The sequence below is a fragment of the Balaenoptera physalus genome (genome assembly GCF_965194825.1).
Source record: "Balaenoptera physalus genome assembly, chromosome: 1".
Lineage (NCBI taxonomy): Eukaryota > Metazoa > Chordata > Mammalia > Artiodactyla > Balaenopteridae > Balaenoptera > Balaenoptera physalus.
Window position 1 is genome coordinate 59,138,168 of NC_138882.1, and position 26,415 is coordinate 59,164,582.

The following is a 26,415-nucleotide window of genomic DNA, read 5'->3' on the forward strand; positions in this document are numbered from 1 at the left end:
GTAAATAATAAGGTCAGGATATCAGGAACAGGCTTCTTTTAAAAGTGACTTTATAAGTATCTTTAATTTCTTCATTGGAATCAGTACAATCCAATTTATATTTTATGGGAGAGGGGCACCTTTGTATTGTTTCTTCAGATTTCAGCATCCATAGTTCATGTGGTTTTCCTTCTGCTGTTATAAATATTTGGGGGGAATTAATTGCCACTTGTCTTTAAGTTTAAAAGGTAAACACCTAAAACCCCCTCTAACATCTCCTGTTAGAGGAACACACTTCAGATTATAGAAGAAATGCAAATGAATCTATATGTCCTATCTCTGTTCTAGAGATTCCTGATTCTAGAACAAGTTTCTTTAGTCACGAAGGGAGATCCAAAGGTTGGTATAGTTTAAAGAGAGTTCTGACTCACTCTTTCATTTTTATATGTGGAACATGCTGGGAAACAATAGTTAAAAACACCATATGGTTTAAGATTTGAAACTAAACCTTAAAATCTGTCAAGTGGAAAAGTAGTTTATTAAATTTTGTATATAGTACAGAGATAGCCCAATAAAGTAGGTGTTCTGTTTGTCATGTAAAAGCATTTAGAGTTTCTTTCACTCAAAAAAAATTATGAAACTGCTTCATCAAGCTCTAGTGGAAATCTTTCCATAGCTACTTTAGGGGTGTAGTAGACCTTTAACTCTGTCCACAATCTCAGAAAGCAAGGCTGATCCTATTCCCTAACTTGGCATATGTAATGGAATGAAAAAGTGCTCCTCATACACTTTTTTGATGGAGTCAAGAGCATTATTTATCTCAAGAAAAGGTGTATTAGCAGAGAATTGCCTCTTCAAACTCAAGCTTGCATTAAATCTTAGAAATCTACCTCTTTATTGCCACTTCTACACTAATAAATACCACACATAAAAAAACTAATGGAATGGAATACTGTAAGTTCAGTCATCTCTTTTTCCATCTCCTTTTGACCCTAGCCCAGAAGAAAAACCAGTTAAATACTGCCTTGATTTCAGCACTAAAAAACACAATATTTAGGAAGCAATACAAATAAGGAAATTAGTAGAGGACAGGAATGTTTGGTTGTTGATTTTTCCCATCCAGGGTCATTCATACCTGCATTCTTCATCACTTTTGATGAGGGGATCAGAGCCTACAGTACCCACCAGAAACTTGGGACTAAGCAAAGGCAAACGAACATGCTGCAGCACCTATGAGATAATAAACACTATTAAAGGCACAAACTCCCATCTGCAAGATATTTAAGAGAATACATAACCCATGCTCCCTACTGTGTTTCCAACTATTTTGAGATCTAATTGGATTAATTAATTGATCTAACTAATAAACAATGAAGACGGAGGGAAGGCATAAATACTAAATTTATTCTAACCACCAATTTAGTAATTAGAATAATCAGAAAATTGAAAGCACACTAATATCACTTTAGAATGCTACTTTATGCTTTCAACAGTATGTTGTTATAAGCTCTTCTATAATTAGCTCACATGGCTGAACTCTAATTAACAATCTAGAAGAATATCCTATTAGGTTGCTAAGGACTATCATCATAATAACAAGAACATTAAATATTTCATTTAGTGACCACTTATGACCCATATAATTCTTTACTCTTCAAACTGTGGTGGGATTTCCAAGCCATAGGGAAGGGAAGCATGATAATTGCTATCCTTGCTTTCTTTTGTTCATTTTGTATCATTTAATTTCTGATTTGTGCTATGGCCCAAACCTAGAGTTGATGCAAAACAGAAGAAGCAAAGGAGCAAAAAGTTCATAATGATAGACACTTAAAATGCTTCTTAACACTTATCTCCTTGATTATTTGGAAAGAGATGGTCTTTTTTACAGTCTAATATGAAGGCTAGTGAAGATTGTTTCTTTTTTGCAAGTCAAATACATATTATTTCATCCAGTACAAAACAGTTACTTAAAGAAGCATTTCCATCATACCTGGGGTAACTGAGGACGTCTTTCTTGAATACTGTATTTAACCCAGGCCATCACTGCATTGAACACCTGTTCTTCACTGCGAACATTTAGTTCATCACTAGATATTATATCAATGAGTTGATTGGCTGGAAGCAACATGAACTCTTCACTTTCCATCACCTGTTTGAAGTTCGGTAAGAAAAAAAAAAGAACTCTGTGATCAGATTTGATTGTTTTAATATTTTTCTTCAGGGTTGTAGGGCAAAACTCTATTCCACAATGGAGCTGAAGTTCAAAACAGTGCCAGAGAACAAGAAAAGTTTAAAAAGAAAACAGCGATAGCTGGAGCACAGAGGATTTTTAGGACAATGAAACTATCCTGTATGATACTACAATGGTGGATACATATCATTATACATGCGTCAAAACTCATAGAATGTACAACACCAAGAGTGAACCCTAATGTAAATTATGGACTTTGGGTGATAATAACATGTCAAGGTAGGTTCATTAGTTGTCACAAATGTGCTTCTCTGTTGCAAGATGTTGATATTGGAAGAGGTTATGTGTCTGTGGAGACAGGGTACATGGGAACTGTACTTTCTGCTCAATTTTGCTGGGAACCTAAAACTGCTCTAAAAAAATAAAGTTTATTAATTTTTAAAAAGGGAACATAGAATACAGAGGGCACAATTAAAATTTAGGAAAAATAATAATTTGTGATTTAAGCAATTTAAGAAAAATGATACTTTTTTTCCAAAATGAAGTATGAAGATAAAAATTTATATTCAAAATAAACTAAACTAACTATACCAAATTAGAACTCCCAGAAATATAAGAGGCATATAAAAAAATCAGGAAAAGCTTTTAGAGGAAGGTTAGTTGCTGAAAGGGCAATGTCTAGGGCAGAAGCACCGAGGGGCCAGTTTGAAAAAAGAATGAGCATGTCAGCATTTCTACAAGCAAAAATGAACATAACGATGAGAGCATTACACCCAGGAAAACCCCTCTGAGGACCAAACCACTCTGATATGTTCATATTCTCATATATATATATGAAACTACAAACACAACAATTATTTATCTGTACCCAAGGCTTTAGGGCATTGTCAGAATGCAGATGAAATGGCAACATTGCTGTGCAGTCCAGCCACAAATCCCAAAATCTTGTAAAGCTTGTCATCGGTATGTAGAGTAAAAGGGACAAGGTGCAATGCAGAGAAGGGAAATGGTCACTGCTACACTCCATGTGGTTTGTTCTCCCATTCAGAAGAGTGTGCTACATGTGATGTCTGTTAATGTAGGAAGGAAATGGTTTAAGAGCTCAAATTCCCACCATGCAAGCTCTGATGCAGATGATGTATTCTCTCGGGACAGGGTTATTTTCATGCTCGTCAAAAAGTCAGAATATTTAGGAGGAAACGAGATAAGCCATAACAATTTGAATATCTGATTAAGAATTTTTCCCCAAGTACATTAGAAAAAATGCAAATCTCAAAATAAAAGTTAAGGGCCATAAAGTCATCTGTACTTATAGTAGAAAACACTAATGAGCACTTCGAGTTTTATGGCACAAGTCTTCATATCATCTGAATGAGAGACCTTCTGGGGTTCAGGAATGAAATAGGAAACCTTTAAATTTTAGGTGAGGTTGCTTAGCCAGGTCACTTAGTTAGAATGCCTGAATTGTACTCTCTGTGGCAGGGTTGTTGGATTTAGCAAATAAGAGTACAGGGCATATTTATACTAAAAACTATTTGTTGTTCATCTGAAATAAATTCAATTGGCCATCCTGTATTTTATCTGGCAGCCTTATGTTGGGGGCTATAAAGTCAAGAGCCAGATTTGGGGCCTAGCTCCAAATGAAGTATGCTGGCCTTCACGGCATACAAAATTTTAGCCATAGTTGTATCTTTCTTTCCTCTTATTTTCTTTTTACTCTGATTTCTTTACTTAAGATAAGTGGTATTGTATATCTTTGTGAAGTGCATTAACATTCTTTTAGGATCTTGTCAGAGTATAAATTTTCCCCCCAATTTAGTGATTATAAAACAAATATATAAATATCAAGGAACACCAAGTTTAAAGTTTAACAAGTCACTTACTGGAAATCTTAGATGGCAAGAAGACACAAACATCTGTGTGAGAAAATGTTTTTTGGCACTAAGAGCAAAGAGTAAAAATAATATTTTTGATGAACAAAGTCTGGTTAAAACGTCACTTCTCTTTTTTCCATCAACAAGAAAAAGATATTAACGATCTACCATTAGGGCAAATCTAGCACTGAAGTCTATCCTTGAACCAAACAACCAGGTTAAGAAAATAATGCTTTAAAATACCTGCTTTTTAAATAAAAGTTTGCAGGAGATCTAATTTTAAGTCCCACACTATTATGGTAATGAGCTAACTTTTAGTTTCTTCAGATAAATGTAGATACAATCTGAAAAATGAATAAAGCTGAAAACAATAAGAATGAATAAGGAAAGTATTCTAGAGTTGTAACAGAAATGAATGGTGAATTCACTGATGTTGAGTTGAAAAAAAATTTAAGTTTATGTTTATGAGCAAGCGTAACACTGTATGAATTATGTTATGCCTAATAAAATAGAAGGAAATTAAATATAGATTTAAGTTCAAAAATAACTTAAATGAATCACAAGTTTTCAGCCCCAAACGGTAACTTTCTTTGCATCTACACAGAACCATTCTAGTCCATGATCAAGGGTAAGGTTTCCTCACTGGGATTTCAATATATCAGTTGACTTTGGAGGCAGGGTTAGAACTGCAAGGGATCCTAAAAACCTTCTCTACTGTTAAAAATATTCTTCAGATATTTGTAACTACCTTAGATCTAAAACTGAAGCTATGATTAAAGCAGGAAATTTAAAAAAAATCAACTTTATTTATTCATTTAAAATGTACAGTTCAGTAAGTTTTGATAAATGTATATACTTATGTAACCATGACCACAATCAAGATATAGGACATTACCATCATTCCCAAAGATTCTAAAGCAGGGATTTCTTAATCTGGGGTCCAATGACTTTGGAAAATTATTTTGGAAATCCTAAATGATGGCAAATCTTTATTTTTTGGAGAGTGGGTTTGATATTTAAAAACAGTGGAATGAAGTTAAGAGTCAAATCTGTTAAAGAAGTTGTGTGAAGGAGTTACTTTGAATGAGAAATTAAGTGTGACTATAAAATACTGACTCAATTAATTTTAATGAAGTATAAACTCCATTTAGTTATGGTGTATTCCTCTTTTTATATTTTGTTGGAATCAATTTACTAATATTGTATTAAGGACTTTCTCATCTAAATTCATGAGAGATATTGATCTGTAGTTTTATTTTAGTGTCTGTGGTTTTGACATCAGGGTGATTTTGACCTTATTTGGCAACCTCCACCACTTTTTTCTGAAAGATTTGGTATATGATTAGTATTATTTCCTTCTTAAATGTTCGATAGAATTCACCTTCTGGGACTGGTGTTTTTTTTTTGTGGGAAGGTTTTTAAATCACTGGTTTAAAATTTCTTTCATAGATATAGGGTTATTCTGGTTTTCTGTTTCTTCTTAAGTTTTTGTAATTTGTGTTTTTCAAACAATTTGCCAATTTCATGTTGTTGAATTTATCGGCAAAACATTGCTCATGATATTCCCTTATTATCCTTTTTAATGTCTGAGGGATTTGAAGTGATGTCCTCTCTTTTATTTCTGATACTGGTAATTTGTATCTTCTCTCGTTTTTTTCTTGATCAGTACAGCTAGAGGTTCATCAATTTTTTTCAAAGTACCATTAATTTTTGCTTCATCCTTTATACTTTGTTCCTTCTACTTTGGGTTTAATTTGCTCTTCTTTTTTTCTAGTTTACAAAAGTAACCACTGGAACAAAAATACAAACCTTCCTATATATCAAAAGATATTAAAATGAAAAGCAAAGAAGACACTATACAGAGAAATAGAGTAAAAACAACTAAATCAGATACTATTTACAAAAATATAATATAACAGAGTTGACAACAAACATATCAGTCATAGCAATAGATACAAGTGGGTTTTAACTGCCTATTTAAAGAAAAAGATTTTCAAACTGGCTCATAAAGCAAAACCCAATTCAAGAAAAATACCTAAAGCATCATGATGCAAAAAGACTAAAAGTAAAGGGATGGGCAAAGATACATCAAGCAACTGAAAACAATAAGAAAACAGGAACAGAAAGCCAGATATCAGACAAAATAGAATTCAGAGAACAAAATAATTAAATCTGACAAAGGAGGACACTTTACAAAGCTAAAAGTTACAATTTATAAGATACAAAAGGATTATATATTCATCAAGCAACATAGTGACAACAAATATAAACTACAGATAATGCAAGGGGTAATAGATAGAAACACATTAATAATAAGAGACTAACATATGTGGACAAAAAATAAGAATATAAAAGAGCTAAGAGGGGAGAGTAGCCAAGATGGCAAAGCAGAAAGACCCCGAGCTCACCTCCTCTCATGAGCACACCAAAATCACAACTATCTGCAGAAGAACCATCGATGAAAAAGACTGGAACCTACTAGAAAAGATCTTCTACAACTAAAGATATAAAGAAGGAACCACAACAAGACTGACAGGAGGGGCAGACTCGTGATATAATCAAATCCCATAGCCCAGGGAATTCCCTGGTGGTCCAGTGGTTAGGACTCTGCACTTTCACTGCCGAGGGCCTGGGTCCAATCCGTCGTTGGGGAACTAAGATCCCACAAGGCGTGCAGTGCAGAAAAAAAAAAAAAAGAAAAAAAAATCCCATAGCTCTAGGAGGGCAACCAACAAACTGGAGAATAATCATATTGCAGAGGTTCTCCCAAAGGAGTGAGAGTTCTGAGCTCCACGTCAGACTCCCTAGGCCAGGAGTAAGGCACTGGGAAGAAAAGCCCCCAGAGCATTTGGTTTTGAAGGCCAGCGGGGCTTAATTGCAGGAGCCCCACAGGACTGGGGGAAATAGAGACTTCACTCTTAAAGTGTGCACACAAAAATCTCACGTGCACTGGGACCCAGGGAAAAAGCAGTAATTTGATAGGAGCCTCTGCCAGACCTACCTGCTGGTCTTGGAGAGTCTCCTAGAGAGGTGGGGGGTGACAGTGGCTCACCCTGGGGACATAGACACTGGTGGCAGACCTACTGGGGAACATTCAAATGTGTGAACAATGCTACTGGCAGCTGCCATCTTGGCTCATTAGCAACAAGACCTGGCCCCACCCAATAGCCTATAGGTGCCAGTGCTGGGATGCCTTGGGCCAAACAACTAAGTGGGCAGGGATACAGCCCTATCCATCAGCAGACTGGCTGCCTAAAGACTTCCTGAGCCCATGGCTCTCTCTAAACATGCCCCTAGACACAGCTCTGCCCACCAGAGGGCCAAGGCCCAGCTCCACCCACCACTGGGCAGGCACCAGCCCTTCCCACCAACAAGCCTGCACTAGCCTCTAGACCAGTCTCACCCATCAGGGGGCAGACACCAGATGCAAGAAAACTATGATCCTGTAGCCTGTGGATCGAGTACACCAACAGCAGGCCAGACCATACCCTGGAATCAGCTGGGATCTGGCCCTGCCCACTAGCAGGCCAATGCAAGGTTTGGGACACTGTGGACCCCATACCCAACTGTGTCAGGAAATGCCCCCATATTCCCCGATAATCTGAAATGAGCTCGGGGATCCCTGGGCCCTGCAGCAGACTCCAGGAGCCAGCTCTGTCTTCTGGTAGTCACACTAGCCCCAGAATCTGGCTTTACCCACCACTGGGTGGGAAATGGCCCCAGGGTCTTTGGGACCCTGACTCCACCCACCAGTGAACCATAACTAACCCTGGGGCCCCCTAGGTTCTGCAATCATCTGCCTCGTGACCATGCCCCACTAAACAGCAGCCAGCAGCATCAACACAAGGCAGAGCTTGGCAACCAACTGGATTTGGGGCCAACCAAGCCTAACAGTCCACACATATAGTCAGCCCTCCACAACAGAAGGACCCACACAGACCTCTCACAGGGAACTCCTAGAGCATACAGCTTGGGTGACAAGAGGGGAGTGTACTGCTGGGATGCAAAGGACGTCTCCTAGAGTAGGGCACTTCTTCAAGGTTGAGAAATGTAACTAACACACCACATACATAAAAATAAAATGCCAACATAGACAAAATGAGGTGGCAGAGGAATATATTGCAGATGGAAGAACAAGATAAAACCCCAGAAGAAGAACTAAGTGAAGTGGAGAAAAGCAATCTACCTGAGAAAGAGTTCAGAGTAATGATCATAAAGATCAAAGAATGCAGGAGGGCTTCCCTGGTGGCGTAGTGGTTGAGAGCCTGCCTGCTAATGCAGGGGACACGGGTTCGAGCCCCGGTCTGGGAGGATCCCACATGCCGCGGAGCAACTGGGCCCGTGAGCCACAACTACTGAGCCTGCGCGTCTGGAGCCTGTGCTCTGCAACAAGAGAGGCCGCGATAGTGAAGAGGCCTGCGCACCGCGATGAAGAGTGGCCCCCGCTTGCCGCAACTAGAGAAAGCCCTCGCACAGAAATGAAGACCCAACACAGCCAAAAATAAATATAAAAATAAATAAATAAATGATTACTATAAAAAAAAGAGAGAATGCAGGAGAAGAATGGATGCACAGAATGAGAAGTCAGAAGTTTTTACAAAAAAATCAAAAAACAAAAGACAACTTTACTTATGAGACTCCCCTGGTGCTCCAGTGGTTAAGATTGAAAATATAAATAAAAATATAAAGAAGAACAAAACAGAGATGAAGAATACAATAACTGAAATGAAAAATACTCTAGAAGGAATCAGTAGCAGACTAAATGATACAAAGGGACGGATCAGTGAGCTGGAAGACAGAGTAGTGGAAATCACTGCTGTTGAACAGAAAAAAGAACAAAGAATGAAAAGAAATGAGGACAATTTAAGAGATCTCTGGAACAAATCAAGTGCAATAATATTCGCATTATAGAGGTCCCTGAAGAAGGAGAGAGAAAGAAAGGACCTGAGAACATATTTGAAGACATGCTAGCCGAAAACTTCCCTAACCTGGGAAAGGAAACCATCACCCAAATTCAGTAAGCTCAGAGAGTCCCACACAGGATAAACCCAAAGAGGAACACACCAAGATACACTGTAATCAAAGTGACGAAAATTAAAGATAAAGAGAGAATATTAAAAGCAACAAGGGAAAAGCAACAAATAACATACAAGGGAACTCCCATAAGGCTATCAGCTGATTTTTCAGCAGAAACTCTGCAGGCCAGAAGGGAGTGGCACAATATATTTAAAGTGATGAAAAGGAAAAACCTACAACCAAGAATACTCTACCAGCAAGGCTTTCATTCAAATTTGATGGAGAAATCAAAAGCTTTAAAGACAAGCAAAATCTAAGAGTTCAGCACCACCAAATTAGCTTTATAACAAATGTTGACACATTATTGACCAGGGGATTTTTGCAGAAACTAACACCTGTGGCCAGTGGTTTGCTATATAGGTGAATATTGAAACACCCGCATTTGAGTAAATATCAACAACTTTTTTTGCACTTAATGTATTTATTTGAAACTTTGTACATATCTTACTAAAGCATTCTAATATTTCATTAGAGTGTGACAGGCAGTATAGCAGGAACCTCTGTGCAGGGGAAAAGAACATCTATTACAAATATACTGTGTTTCACTGTGCTTTCCCCTGGAAGAGCAGACTTACACTTTCTGGCAGCATTTTAATTTATTTTTTAGTCCTGTTGGTATTATTATCTCTAGAATATGTTCTTTTAATTTACCTGATAGTCGACAAGGTGGATCTTTGCAGGCGGCTCTTTTAGAAATGCCACGAGAAGGACCAGGTGTGGGACTACCACTACATTCATCAGAATGCTCAGTTACCCATTCTCTAGCTACTGCTGACAAAAATTGCCTGTTAGTCATTTTATTCTGTGCATTAAGGCTACAATAAACTTTAAACGCATTGAATAAACTGTAATTACTCAAATAGAAACCCACTTTCTTATACCATTTTCGAGTTTTCCAGAGGATATTGAAGTTTGCCAGATATAGATCAGATCAATCAACTCCTTTCATATATTTATTATACTCTAGTATACAAGTGGGCTTAGTTATCTGATGGCCAGTCCTCCTGTCTTCCTTTCCTGTAGATGCTGTGGAGGCCTCATGAATAGCTGTCACCACGTGGACTAGCCTCTTGTCTTTCCATGTAAGAAGAATCACTTCTCCCTTGCATAAGAATGACATTTCTCCCCTCTGTAGACTTTTTAAAATTTCTCCTTTAATTGGTTTGGTAGACCACAATTCTCTCTTATAGTCCCACAAACTCTGGTTTTATTTTTCAACAATATTTCAGATGTGGACACACTGTTGTAATAATTGTCTTGGTAAATATGGTGCCGTGAACCAAGATAAAGTTGTATGACTGATAATATTGTTTCTTGCAGTTTCTTTCCTTCACCTGTGTAAATTTCAAGTTTGCATATATACCCAGTTTCACTTTAGCTGACCATCGTGACCAAAACTCCATATTTTGTAAGTTTTCTGGAATTATAGGTTTTGAATCTGAGTCGTCCTCTCCACTTTATCATTGCCTCATCAGGTGATAGCTCTTGTTTGGGTATAAAGATCGACTGAAATTTTGGTAGAAAATAATCCAAGAGAGGTTTAACTTTTGAAATTCTGTCTGCAGGAAGTGGAGTTTCTGATTTATCGTCAAAGTGAAGAAATGTCATCATTTGTTCGAACCTTCTTCCCATCATAATCTTTGGAAAGATATGTACTTCACGTAAGCGATCAGTCGATCAATATTCTTTCCAGTGTGACTTTCTTATTTGTCCCATCAAAATTATTAATCCAAGAATCTTCTTCATGTCACTATTGATTACATCAGTCCATTTTAAAGCCTTCTCATACTTTTTATATGGTTTTTCATTCTGTTGGTGATACAAGTTTGAGAAGTGACCAACTCAAAAAAGTCGTTACCAAAAACTAGTTCTGTTATTTCACTAACACTTTGTGGGATATTACATTCAATAGTTATACCTGACACACCTGTAAAGTCTTCTAATTTTCATGAAATGTTGTCTTCAATACACTCTTCTGTAGAAGCAAAGGAGCATTTTCCAGAACCATGAGTTTCATTTTCACTTTCTCTATCAGAATCAATCACTAAGGTTTTTTTTTGTCTTTCTGTTGGTCTAATATTCACATCGTCTGAATCAGAACTATATTCTGAGGAACTATCATCTTCTAACACAGTAGCATATATGTCATTTGGACAATCAGAGAAAGTATCTGCATAAAATTCACTGAAAAATTCTTCTTCATTCAAAATTTTGTGATGAATCATTTAAAAAATTTTTATGGTAATGAACTTGCGTTTATAACATACACAAGGTTGGAACAAAAACCTAATGGAGCAAAATGCGAATAACAACAATCATAAGTTGTAAAATGAACCCTTGATCAATTTTAAGCTCTAACAACTTCGCATGGTGATGTTAATTATATCACTCTCTAAAAACATATTGATATTCCTCTGGTCAATAACGTTCAGGTAATAAAAGATGTATTAATAGGTCTCCAGTCAATACGTTGTTAAAGGAACTTCATTAGGTGAAAAAGAAAAGGTCACAAATAGAAACAAGAAAATTATGAAATGAAAAAGCTCACTGGTAAAGGCAAACAGTAAAGGTAGGAAATCATCCACACACAAAGCAAGTAGGGAGGTTAAAGGACAAAAGCAGGGACTTCCCTGATGGTGCAGTGGTTAAGAATCCGCCTGCCAATGCAGCGGACACAGGTTCGACCCCTGCTCCGGGAAGATCCCACATGAGTTGTGGCTCATGGGCTCCCACTCTAGAGCTCATGAGCCACAACTACTGAGCCGATGTGCCACAACTACTGAAGCCCGCGCGCCCTAGAGCTCGTGCACCTCAACAAGAGAAGCCACCACAACGAGAAGCCTGCGCACCTCAACAAAGAGTAGCCCCCGCTGGCTGCAACTAGAGAAAGCCTGCACACAGCAACAAAGACCCAATGCAGCCAAAAATAAATAAATAAATTTACTTTAAAAAAAGGACCAAAGTAGTAAAATCCTCTGTATCCACAATAAGCAGTTAAGGGATACACAAAACAATTAGATGTAAAATATGACATCAAAAATAGTAACCGTGAGGGGAGGATAGTACAAATACAGGGTATTTAGAATACATCTGAAATTAAGAGATCAGCAAGTTAAAACAGCCGTGTTTGTATATAGACTGCTATACAAAAACCTCATGGTAACTGCAAACCAAAATTCTATAATAGATATACACACAAAAAAGAAAAAGGAATCCACAAGAGAACAAAAGAATAAGAAAGGGGAAAAAAAGACCTACAAAAACAAATCCAAAACAATTAACAAAATGGCAATCGCAACATACACACTGATAATAATCTTAAATGTAAATGGGCTAAAGGCTCAACCAAAAGACATAGACTGGCTGAATGGATACAAAAACAAGACCTGCATATGTGCTGCCTACAAGAGACTCACTTCAGATCTACAGACACATACAGAATTAAAGTGAGGGGATGGAAAAAAATATTCCATGCAAATGGAAATAAAAGAAAGATGGAGTAGCAATACTTATATCAGACAAAACAGACTTTAAAATAAAGACTGTTACAAGAGACAAAGACAGACACTATATAATGATCAAAGGATCAATCCAAGAAGATATAACAATTGTAAATATATATACACCCAACTATGTAAGTCGAATATTAACAGACATAAAAGGAGAAGTCGACAGTAACACAATAATAGTAGGGGACTTTAACACCCCACTTAAAACAATGGGCAGATGATCCAGATAGAAAATCAACAAAGAAACATAGGCCTTAAATAACACATTAGACCAAATGGATTTCACTGATATATACAGAGCATTCTACCCAAAAGCAGCAAAAAACACATTCTTTTCAAGTGCACATGGAACATTTTCCAGGGTAGATCACATGCTAGGCCACAAAACAAGCTTCAGTAAATTTAAGAAAAGTGAAATCATGTCATGCATCTTTTGTGACCACAACACTATGAGACTAGAAATCAAAAGAAAAAAACTGCAAAAAACACAAACACATGGAGGCTAAACAATATGCTACTAAACAACCAATGGATCACTGAAGAAATAAATCATAGAGGAAATTAAAATATACCTAGAGACAAATGAAAACAAAAAGATCCAAAACCTATGGGACGCAGCATAAACAGTTCTAAGAGGGAAATTTACAGCGATACAATCTTACCTCAGGAAACAAGAAAAATCTCAAACAACCTAACCTCACACCTAAAGGAACTAGAGAAAGAAGAATAAACAAAACCCAAAGTTAGTAGAAGGAAAGAAATCATAAATCAGAGCACAAATAAATGAATTAAGAGAGTAAAAAAAAAATAGAGAAGAACAATGAAACTAAAATCTGGTTCTTTGAAAAGATAAACAAAACTGATAAACCTTTAGCCAGACTCATCAAGAAAAAAAGGGAGGGGAGATCAAGATGGTGGAATAGAAGGACATGCAGCTCATCTCTTCCCACAAATTAATCAAAATACATTACATGTGGAACAGTTATTACAGAATACCTACTGAACGCTAGCAGAAGATCTCATACAACCAAAGCTTCAAGAAAAGATCAACATGTAACCAGGTAGGAGGAAAGGAAAAAAATAAATAAAAGGAATTGAGATGGGACCTGTGCCCCTGGGAGGGAGCTGTGAAAGCAGAAAGGTTCGCTCACCCTGGAACCTCCTTTACCTACTGGGAGATCAGCTGGGACAGAAAGGAAGCTTCAGAGGCTCAGAGGAGAGTGCAGTGGCTGGCTTGTGGCAGGTAGGCTAGAGAGAGATCAGTACAGAGAGTCCTGGACACCTTGGTGTACTTCTCAGCCCAAGACACACTCCTGCTGGTGTGTACAGTGGCTGGGTGCTGAAACTTGGGCTTCAACAGAAAGATCTGAGAAAAGGACTTGGTTTGGCTGTGTGGAGACAGCCTGAAGGTCATGTAGTGTGGTGTGGGCCACAACTTGGGGTGTGGGCAGGACAGAGCCCAGGCCTGTCACAGGAGCTCCATTATCAACTTGCACACAAAGGGAGGGGCATGGCCTCATCATAGCATCCTCATTCTCAGCGTGCTCATGACGGACACAACTCTGCTGCTATGAGCAAGCATTGGTGGGTTGCCCACACACAGGCGGGGCTCAAATCTGATCCAATTGCCGGCAGGGGCGTGACTCTGGTGAATTTATGCAGCTGGCAGTTTTGTGAGCGAAGTGCCTGTGGGACATGCAAGTGGATTACTGTTGCTCCCTTGTCTGGGGCAGGTCAGGCATTAGAAGCAGTGGACTTTGTGGGCATGCACATGCGGAGGCAGGGCTGGGATATGGGCTGATTCCCAGCACTCCCAGATGGGTCAAGGTCCTGCTGTGCAACTACGGCAGGTCTGTGTGTTGCAATTTCAGTGGATTTGCACTGGCGGCTTTGTGAACACAGCGCCTGAGGGACTTGATTGCCCATGTTCCCACAGCTAAGGTGGGGTTGAGGGCAGTGCCAACAACACTGTACTTTGTGAATGTGCACAAGGGGTGACAGGCAATGTCAAAGAGTAAATGTCTTGGTGAACAGCTCCTGCAGAGGAATACTCAGTAGCTCCTTTCCCAGTGACAGTGCTCCAGTCCAGCTTATCTCACACCACAGCTTAGAACCGATTCTAGGGGCTTCTACTCCAACAACTGGGGAGCCGACCCTGCCACCGACAGGGATGTGACATCCAGCGCAGGCTCTGGTCACCACACCACCAATCACACCCCCAATCAAGGGGATAACAGCCAGCACTCCCTGAGGAACAACATGGTAGGCATCCATATCAAAAACAGCCCTCACATCAAAAATATTAGACTCATGCAGGCTACACAGGGATGTTCCCTGTGTACAAAAACAGCTTTTCAAGACCACAGTAGATAACTGTTTCTCCTAAATTCATAGTCAGAGAAATATAAGTAAAATGAAGAGGTAGGAACTACTCCCAATTAAAAGAACAAGAGAAAATGCCAGAAAGAACAATGAAACAGATCTCTCCAGTCTACTAGACTCTGAGTTCAAAAAGGAGGTAATAAAAATGCAGAAGGAATTAAGAAAGGGTATTGATAGAAATGAAGATCACTGTAACAAGAAACTATGAAGAGGAGCCAATCAAAATTAGACAACTTAAATGCTGAGATGAAAATTGAGCTAAAGGCAATAAGAAATAGCAAACTAAATAATACAGAAGAACGAATGAATGATCTGGAAGATAGAATAATGGAAATCACCAAATAAGAATAGCAGACAGAAAGACAAAATGAAAAAAAAAATGAAAACAACATATGAGACCTATGGGATAATATAAAGTGTGCCAACTAGGCATAACAGGGATCCCAGAAGGAGAAGAAAGAGAAAAGGGGATAAAAAAAATCTATCTGGAGAAATTATGGCTGAAAGCTTCCCAAACTTAAAGAAAGAAATAGATATCCAGGTACAGGAAGCACAGAGGGTCCCAAACAAGAGGAACCCAAATAGACCTACACCAAGACATATTATAACTAAAATGGCAAAAGTTACAGATATAGAAAAACAAAAAGTCAGTTACAAGGGAATCCCCATAAGGCTATCAGCTGAATTCTCTACAGAAATGCTGCATGGTGGAAGGGAGTGGCAAGATATATTCTAAGTCATGAAAGAGAAAAACCTTCAACCTAGGAAAATCTACCCAGAAAGATGATCATTTAGAATAGAAGGAGAGATAAAGAATTTCTCAGACAAGCAAAAACTAAAAGGATACAGCAATACTAAACCTTTCCTAAAAGACATATTGAAAGGTCTTCTTCAAATAGAAAAGAAATAAGAATCTATAGGAAAGAAAACATCACAATAGGAAAAGCAAATATATAAAAGGATTGTAGATCACTTACCAGTACAGAGGGTTTTTTTAAAAAATCAAAAAATTTTGTGAAAGCAATTATAATTACAATAAACAGCAAAAGGATAAACATGAAGATGTAAAATAGGACATGATAAAATGTAGGGGAGGGAAGTAAGAAAATGTAGATTTTTTTTTTAGACTGTGTTTGAGATTATGTGATTACCAGTCTAAAGCAAGTAGAGCTAGTAATGGGTTAGCATACTTGAAAACCAGGGTAACCACAGATCAAAAACATACAATAGATTCTAAAAAAGCAAAAAGAAGAGAACTCAAGCATAATAGAAAAGAAAACCATTAAACATAAAAGGAAAAACAAAAGGAAAAGAAAGGAATAGAGAAGAAATACAAAATCAACTGGAAAATAAGCTTTAAAATGGCAATAAATACATATATATCAGTAATTACCCCAAATGTCATGGACTAAATGCTCCAATCAAAAGACAAAGAGTGGCAGATTGGATAATAACATGAGAGCCTACAATATGCTGCCTATAAGACACTCACTTTAGGGTGAAGGACACACACAGACTGAAAATGAGGGGATGGAAAAAGATACTTCAGGCAAATGGAAGTGACAAGAAAGCAGGGGTAGCAATACTCATATCAGACAAAATAGACTTTAAAACAAAGCCCATAAAGAAAGATAAAGAAGAACATCATATAATGATAAAAGGATCAATACAAGAAGAGGACGTTATACTCGTTAATATATATGTCCCCAATATATGAGTACCTAAATACATAAAACAAATACTAACAGACATAAAGGGAGAAATTTATGGGAATACAAAAGTAGGAGACTTTAACATCCCACTGACGTCAATGGACAGATCTTCCAGACAGAAAATCAATAAGGCAGTGGAGACCCTACATGACACAATAGAACAGTTAGATTTAATTAATATCTTCAAGACATTACATCCAAAAAAACCCAGAATACATATTATTTTCAAGCGCACATGGGACATTCTCTAGGAAAGACCACATACTAGGAAAGAAAACAACTCTTAACAAATTTAAGAGTATAGAAATTATTTCAAGGCTCTTTTCTGACCACACAGTATGAAGCTAGAAATCAACCACAGGATGAGAAATGAAAAAAAAAGATTATATGGAGACTAAAAAACATGCTACTAAAAAACCAATGAGTCAACAATGAAATAAAAAAGGAAATTAAAAAGTATCTCGACACAAATGACAATGAAAACACAACCATACAAAATCTATGGAGGCAGCAAAAGCAGTCCTAAGAGGGAAGTTCATAGCCATACAGGCCTTCCTCAAAAATAAGAAAAATCTCAAATAAACAACCTAACCTACCACCTAAAAGAATTAGAAAAGAAGAACAAGCAAAACCTAAAGTCAGCTGAAGGAAGGAAACAACAAAGATCAGAGAGGAAATAAATAAAAGAAAGATGAAAAAAAAACAATGGAAAAAACTAATAAACCCAAGAGCTGGTTTTTTGAAAGGATAAACAAAATCAATAAACCTCTGGCCAGGCTCACCAAGAAGAAAAGAGAGAGGTCCTAAATGAACAAAATAAGAAATGAAAGGGAAAAATAACAACTGACATTGCAGAAATACAAAAAATCATAAGAAAACAATATGAACAATTATATGCCAACAAGTTGGACAACCTAGAGGAAATGGACAAGTTTCTAGAAACGTACAGCCCACCAAAACTGAATCAAAAAGAAATAGATGGGGCTTCCCTGGTAGTGCAGTGGTTAAGAATCAGCCTGCCAATGCAGGGGACATGGGTTCGAGCCCTGGTCCGGAAAGATCCCACATGCCATGGAGCAACTAAGCCCGTGCACCAAAACTACTGAGCCTGCACTCTAGAGCCCACAAGCCACAACTACTGAGCCCATGTGCCACAACTACTGAAGCCCGTGTGCCTAGAGCCCGTGCTCCGCAACAAGAGAAGACACCGCAATGAGAAGCCTGTGTGCAGCAACAAAGACCCAATGCAGCCAAAAAGAAATTAATTAATTAATTATTTTTTTTAAAAAAAAAAGAAGAAATAGATGATTTGAACAGACCAATCACTGGAATTTAAATAGAATCTGTAATTAAAAAAAAAAAACAAAAGAAAAAGAAAGTCCCAAACCAAAAATTCCCTGCAGACAAAAGTCCAGGACTGGATGGCTTCTCTGGGGAATTCTACCAAACATAAAAAGAACTTATATAACTAACAATCCTTCTTAAACTCTTCCAGAAGATTAAGGGGGACAGAACACTCCCTAAGTCATTCTATGAAGCTATCATCACCTTGATACCAAAACCAGACAAAAACACTACCAAAAAAGAAAATTACAGGCCAATATCTTTGACGAATATAGATGCCAAAATCTTGAACAAAACATTAGCAAACCAAATCCAACAACACATAAAAAGGGTCATACATCATGATGAAGTTAGATTCATCCCAGGGTCATAAGAGTGGTTCAGCAAATCAATCAATGTGATACACTACATCAACAAAAGACAAAAACCACATGATCATCTCAGTAGATGCAGAAAAACTATTTGACAAAATTCAACGCCCATTCATGATAAAAACTCTCACCAAAGTGAGTGCAGAGGGAACATATCTCAGCATAATAAAAGCTATTTATGACAAACTCACAGCCAACATAAGTCTCAACACTGAAAAGCTGAAATCCTTCCTGCTAAAATCTGGAACAAGATAAGGATGCCCACTCTTGCCACTTTTATTCAACATAGTATTGGAAGTCCTATCCACAGCAATAAGACAAGAAAAAGAAATAAAAGGTATCCAAATCAGAAGGGAAGAGGTAAAATTGTAATTATATGCAGATGACATGATACTATATATACAAAACCCGAAAGACTCCACACAAAAACCACTAGAACTGATAAACGAATTCAGCAAGGTAGCAAGATACAGGATTAACATACAGAAATCTTGCATTCTTTACACTAACAATGAAATATCAGAAAGAAAAAGTAAAAAAAAAAATCCCTTTGAAAATAACATAAAAAAAATAATAAAATATTTAGAAATAAACCTGACCAACAAGATGAAAGACTTACATGCTGAGAAGTATAAAACATTAATAAAGGAAACTGAAGATGATTCAAAGAAATGGAAAGATATCCCATGCTCTTGGAAGAATTAATATTGTTAAAATGGCCATACTACCCAATGGAAGCTACAGATTTAATGTGATCCCTATCAAAATACCAATGGCATTTTCCGCAAAACTAGAAAAAATAATCATAAAATATATAAATATAAGGAACTACAGAGGATCTAGAACTGCTAAAGCAATCCTGAGGAAAAAGAGCAAAGTTGGAGGCATAACCCTCCCGGACTTCAGAAAAACTATATTGGTATATATACCAATATACCAAAACTATATATACCAATATATATACCAATATACCAAAACTATATTGGTATTGGTACAAAAACAGACATATGGATCAATGGAACAGAACAGAGGGTCTAGAAATAAACCCACACAGCTATGGTCAATTAATCTTCGACAAAGGAGGCAAAAATATACAATGGGAAAAAGACAGTCTCTTCAGCAAGTGGTGCTGGAAAAGTTGGACACCCACAAGTAAATCAGTGAAGTTAGAACACACCCTCACACCATACACAAAAATAAATTCAAAATGGCTTAAAGACTTAAACATAAGACATGACACCATAAAACTCCTAGAAGAGATTATAGGCAAAACATTCTCTGATATAAATCGTACAAATATGTTTTTAGGTCAGTCTCCCAAGGCAACAGAAATAAAAACAAAAATAATCAAATTGGACCTAATTAAACTTCCAAGCTTTTGCACAGCAAAGGAGACCATAAACAAAACAGAAAGACAACCTACAGAATGGGAGAAAATATTTGCAAATGATGCAACTGGCAAGGGCTTAATTTCCAAAATATACAAACGGCTCATACAGGTCAATATCAAAAAAACAAACAACCCGATCAAAAAGTAGGCAGAGGACCTAAATAAATATTTCTCCAACAAAGACATACAGATGGCCAACAGGCACATGAAAAGATATCCACACTGCTATTGAGAAATTCAAACCAAAACTACAATGAGGTATCATAACAATGGTCAGAATGGCCATCATTAAAAGGTCTACAAATAATAAATGCTGGAGAGGATGTGGAGAAAAGGGAACCCTCCTACACTGTTGGTGGGAATGTAAATTGATGCAGCCACTATGGAGAGTATGGAGGTTCCTTAATAAACTAAAAATAGAGTTACCATACGATCCAGCAATCCTACTCCTGGGCATATATCCAGAAAAGACAGAAACTCTAATTCAAAAAGACACATGCACCCCTATGTTCAGAGCTGCACTATTTACAATAGCCAAGACATGGAAGCAACCTAAGTGTCCATCAACAGATGAATGGATAAAGAAGATGTGGTGTATATATATAATATGTATGTATACCCTATATTATATATATTCCATTATATATAATGGAATATTACTCAGCCATAAAAAAGAATGAAATAATGCCATTTGCAGTAACACGAGTGGATCTAGAGATTATCATATTAAGTGAAGTAAGCCAGACAAAGACAAATATTATATGATATCACTTATACATGGAATCTAAAAAAATGATACAAATGAACTTATTTACAAAATAGAAACAGACTCACAGACATAGGAAACAAATTTATGGTTACCAAAGTGGAAAGGATGGGGAAGGGATAAATTAGGAGTTTGGAATTAACAGATATACCCTACTATATATAAACTAGATAAACAACAAGGTGCTATGGTATATAGCACAGGGAACTATATTCAGTATCTTGTAATAACCAAAATGAAAGGGAATCTCATAAAGAACTGAATATATAGATATATAAAATTGATATATATATATAGACTGAATCACTTTGCTGTACACCAGAAACTAATACAACATTGTTAATCAACTACACTTCAATTAAAAAAGAGAGAGAGAGAAAAAGAAAAAAAGGGAGAGGGCCCAAGTCAATAAAATCCGAAATGAAAAAGGAGAAGTTAGAGCTGACACCACAGAAATACAAAGGATCATGGAGACTACTATGAACGACTTTATGCCAATAAAATGCACAACCTAGAAGAAGTGGACAAATTCTTAGGAAGGTATGATCTCCCAAGACTGAACCAGGAAGAAACAGAAATTGAAACAGTACTGAAATTGAATCAGTAATTTAAAATCTCCCAACAAACAAAAGTCAAGGACCAAAGAGCTTCACAGGTGAATTCTACCAAACATTTAGAGATGACTTAACACCTATCCTATTCCAAAAAATTGCAGAGGAAAGAACACTTACTTCTAAAGTCTTCTATGAAGCCATCATACCTGATGGCTGATGCCTGACACCAAAACCAGACGAAGATATCACACACAAAAAGAAAATTACAGGCCAATATCACTGATGAACACAGATGCAAAAATCCTCAACAAAATAATACTAGCGAACTGAATCCAACAGTACATTAAAAGGATCACACACCATGATCAAGTGAGATTTATCCTAGGGATGCAAGGATTTTTAAATATCTGCAAATTAATGTGATACACCATGTTAACAAACTAAAGAGTAAAAACCATACAATCATCTCAAAAGATGCAGAAAAAGCTTTTGATAAAATTCAACATCGATTTATGATAAAATAAAAACTCTCCAGAAAGTGGGCATAGAGGGAACATACTTCAGTATAATAAAGGCTACATATATGAGAAACCCACAGCTAACAGCATCCTCAATGGTGAAAAGCTGAAAGCGTTTCCTCTAAGATCAGGAACAAGACAAGGATGCCCTCTCTCACCACTTTTTTAATTTATTTTTTTGGGCTGCGTTGGGTCTTCATTGCTGCATGGGCTTTTCTCTAGTTGTGGCGAGCAGCAGCTACTCTTCATTGTGGTGCACAGGCTTCTCATTGCGGTGGCTTCTCTTGTTGCAGAGCACGGGCTCTAGGCACGCAGGCTTCAGTACTTGTGGCACGTGGGCTCTAGAGCGCAGGCTCAGTAGTTGTGGTGCAACTTAGTTGCTTAGTAGTGGGCTTAGTTGCTCTGTGGCATGTGGGATCTTCCTGGACCAGGGATCAAACCGTGTCGCCTGCAGTGGCAGGCAGATTCTTAACCACTGTGCCACCAAGGAAGTCTCTCACCACTTTTATTCAACATAGTTTTGGAAGTCCTTGCCACAGCAATCAAAGAAGAAAAAGAAATAAATGGAACCCAAATTGGAAAGGAAGAAGTAAAACTGTCATTGTTTGCAGATGACATGATACTATACATAGAAAATCCTAAAGATGCCTCAAGAAAACTACTAGAACTCATCAAAGAATTTGGTAAAGTTGCAGGTACAAAATTAATATACAAAAATCTGTTGCATTTCTGTCCACTAACATGAAGTATCAGAAGGAGGAATTAAGGAAACAATCCCATTTATCATCACATTGAAAAGAATAAAATACCTAGTAATAAACCTACCTGAGAAGGCAGAAGACCTGTACTCTGAAAACTGTAAGACGCTGATGAAAGAAACTGAACACAACACAAACAGATGGAAAGATATACTGTGTTCTTGGATTGGAAGAATCAATATTGTTAAAATTACCACACTACCCAAGGTAATCTACAGATTCAATGCAACCCCTATCAAATGACCAATGGCATTTTTCACAGAACCAGAACAAATAATTTAAAAATTTGTATGGGAACACAAAAGACCCCGAATAGCCAAAACAATCTGGAGAAAAAAGAACAGAGCTGGAGGAATCATGCTCCCTGACTTCAGATTCTCCTACAGAGCTACAGTAATCAAAACAGTATGATACTTGCACAAAAACAGACACATAGATCAATGGGACAGGCCAGAAAGGCCAGATATAAACCCATGCCATTATAGTCAATTAATCTACAACAAAGGAGGCAAGAATATACAATGGAGAAAAGACAGTCTCTTCAATAAGTGGTGCTGGGAAGACTGGACAGCTACATAAAAGAGAATTAGAACATTCTCTAACACCATATAGAAAAATAAACTCAAAATGAATTAGGAGTTTGGGATTCAAATAAACATACTACTGTATATAAAATAGATAACCAACAAGGACCTACTGTCTAGCACAGGAAACTATACTCAATATCTTGTAATAACTTACAATGGAAGAGAATGTAAAAAAGAATAGTAACTGAATCATTTTACTGTACATCTGAAACTAACACAACATTGTAAGTCAACTATATTTCAATAAAAATTAAAAAAATAAACAAACCCCCCCACAAAAGTTCTATGAATAATACTATGAATTAAGCTCGCTGCTTTTGAAAAAAATTTTTTAAAAACCCCTCAAAATGGATTAAAGACCTAAATGTAAGACCAGATACTATGAAACTCCTAGAGGAAAACACAGGCAGAACACTCTTTGACACAATTGCAGCAATATTTTTTTGGATGCGTCTCCTAAAGTAAAGGAAATAAAAGCAAAAATAAACACATGGGACCTAATTACACTTAAAAGCCTTTGCATGGCAAAGGAAACCATCGACAAAACAAAAAGACAACCTACTGAATGGGAGAAAATATTTGCAAATGATACGACCAATAAGGGATTATACACATTGAAGCATTCAGGGGTAAAGGAATATGATGTATGCAGTATACTCTCAAATTGTTGAAAGAAAAATATTTATATAATAAGGACAAAATGATAGAGAAAATGTGGCAAAATGTTAACAAGTGGTGAATCTTGGTAAAGGGTACGTGAAAGTTTTCTTTTTCCCACAATTTTTTATACATTTGAATTTTTTTCAAATAAAGTTTAAAAATTATTTTTCCAATCTGATAGGTTAAGAAATGTTTTGATGTATGTTTCTTTAGTTATGTGTAATGGTGAGTATCCTTTCATATGTTTATTTTACACCTGAATATCTTTTTTACACATCGCTTATTCATATCCTTTGCCTATTTTTCTAATGTATTTTTTATGGTTTTTCTCATTTGTATTTGAATTTGTATGAGTCTTAATGGGAATTAGTGTTTTTTTCTGACACATATGTGCAAAATAGGTTTTCTGAGTTTGGCATGACTTAATTTAGTTTATGGTGCTTTATTGGTTGTTACTGTTGCTATGAACAATATTTAATTTTTATGCAATCAAATTTATCAATCTTTCTGTATGGCTTCTGGGTTATATCCTGCTTAGAAAGGCCGTTTTTACCCCCAGCCTACTAATGCTTTCTTCTAGTACTTTTAGAATTTAATTTTTTAGGTTTAATTTATTTATCAGTTGGGAATTCCATCTGTTTAAAGAATTTATTTTTTCCCCAAATCACCAGTTTTACTAAAGACACATATTAAACAACTTTACTTTCCTCCACTGACTTGAAACATCTACTTCTGGACCCTTCTCAGCGCCACTGATCTATTCCTTCTTTAGTTCCAAACTGTTTGTATTGTTTTAATATTTCTTTTTTTTTGTAAATTATTTATTTATTTATTTATTTATGGCGGTGTTAGGTCTTCGTTTCTGTGCGAGGGCTTTCTCCAGTTGTGGCAAGTGGGGGCCACTCTTCATTGCAGTGCACGGGCCTCTCACTATCGTGGCCTCTCTTGTTGCGGAGCACAGGCTCCAGACGCACAGGCTCAGTAATTGTGGCTCACGGGCCCAGCTGCTCCGCGGCATGTGGGATCTTCCGGGACCAGGGCTCGAACCCGTGTCCCCTGCGTTGGCAGGTGGATTCTTAACCACTGCGCCACCAGGGAAGCCCCTGTTTTAATATTTCTTAAAGCCAATGATTCTAATATTAAATTTTGGAAACTACCTGGCTGTTCCAGCATAAATAGTTATCCATTGGTATCTGAGGAGGATTGGTTCCAGGATTGCCCTCCACCCCACTCCCCTGTGCCCCCAGGATACCAAAATTCATGGATGCTCAAGACTCATATAAAATGGCACAGTATTTGCATAATAACCTACACAATCCTCCCATATACTTTAAATCATCTCTAGGTTAACTTATAATACCTAATACAATGTAAATGTTATGTAAATAGTTGCCAGCACCTGACAAATTCAAACATTATCTTTGGGAACTTTATGGAATTTTTTTTCAAATTTTTGATCCACAGTTGGTTGAATCTGTGAATGCAGAACCAGCAAATATGGAAAGCCAACTCTATGTATGTGTGTGTGTGTGTATGTGTATGTGTGTCTGTGTGTGTGTGTGTGTATCCTCCTTAATCAATCCCTTCCTTTGCATTTCATGACCCCCACGTTGCTGGTTTTCCTCCTTTCTCTATGCTAGTTATTCCCAGCTTCCTTTGTCAGTTGCTTTTTCACTAATCATCCTTCAATATTTGGAAAAATTTTAGGGCTTTTCTCTTCTCTCTTCCTACTAGGTGATCTCATTGGCATTGATTTTTTTAACCTTGTTTATGGTGCTTTTTGTAAAAAAGTTTTATATTTATATAAAATATAAAAAAGTTTTAAATTTATATACAAATATGTCAGTTTTCTTTTATGGCTTCAGGGTTATATCCTGCCTAAAAAGGGTTAAGCCATAGTTTATTATGACTTCATTACTATGTTGATGACTCCTAAATTTTAATCTCAGCCTAACCTCTTTTCTAAGATACAGATGCATATAAACAGTGAGCTGCTCAGTGTCTCTATTTAGCTATCTCACAGGCATTTCAAACTGAATATATCTAAAATGGAACCCATGATTTTACCTCCTCAAATTGTTCCCCTCTCCATTTCATTTCTAGTACAGATTCCCAGAAATGAGATTGCTGAGTCAAAGAGTGTGAACAAAAAGTGTGTAATTTTGATATACTGCCCAATTTCCTTACAGAGGGGTTATATCAATTTATACTTACACTAGCAGTGTAGATATTTCTCCATGGTCTTGTCAACAGGGTGTGTAATCAAACTTCTGGATACTTGCAATCTGATAGATTACAAATTTGTAATCTGATAGATAAAAAATAGTACTGTGGTATAGTTTTAATTCATTTTTCAGTTATTATGAACAAACTTGAGCAGATTTTCATATGTTTAAGGGCAATCTGAACTTCTTGTTTACTGCCCATTTTTCTGTTGGTCACTGGTCTAGGTTATTGACCAATAGGAGCTCTTGATGTATTAAGGATATATCATCTGTAATATGAATTGAAAATATTTTCCCCCAGTTTGTCTTTGATTTTTGTCTTGATATTGTTTTGTTTTACCATGCAGAAATTTTTAATTTTTATATAGTTAAATCTATCAATATTTTCTTCTATGCTTTCTGGGTTAGTCAATTACAAAGGCCTTCTTCATTTCAAGATTATAAAGGAATTGCTTCATGTCATCTGCTATTATTTTCATGGTTTCACTTTGTATTTTTTAAATCTTTGATCCATTGGAA

At 36.8% G+C, this 26,415-nt stretch overlaps 1 protein-coding gene across 3 annotated transcripts in view; it reads right to left on the reverse strand.

Annotated features, from left to right (window-relative positions):
• Positions 1-26,415, reverse strand: part of KLHL20 (kelch like family member 20) — a 79,495-nt gene that overhangs the window by 36,119 nt on the left and 16,961 nt on the right. For all 3 annotated transcript variants that reach the window (XM_082437942.1, XM_082437941.1, XM_082437943.1), the window contains 2 exons: positions 1,970-2,128; positions 1,115-1,209 (listed from right to left, as the gene is read on the reverse strand). In XM_082437942.1, coding sequence (XP_082294068.1) covers positions 1,115-1,209; positions 1,970-2,128 — 254 coding nt within the window. The remainder of the gene's footprint in view (positions 1-1,114; positions 1,210-1,969; positions 2,129-26,415) is intronic.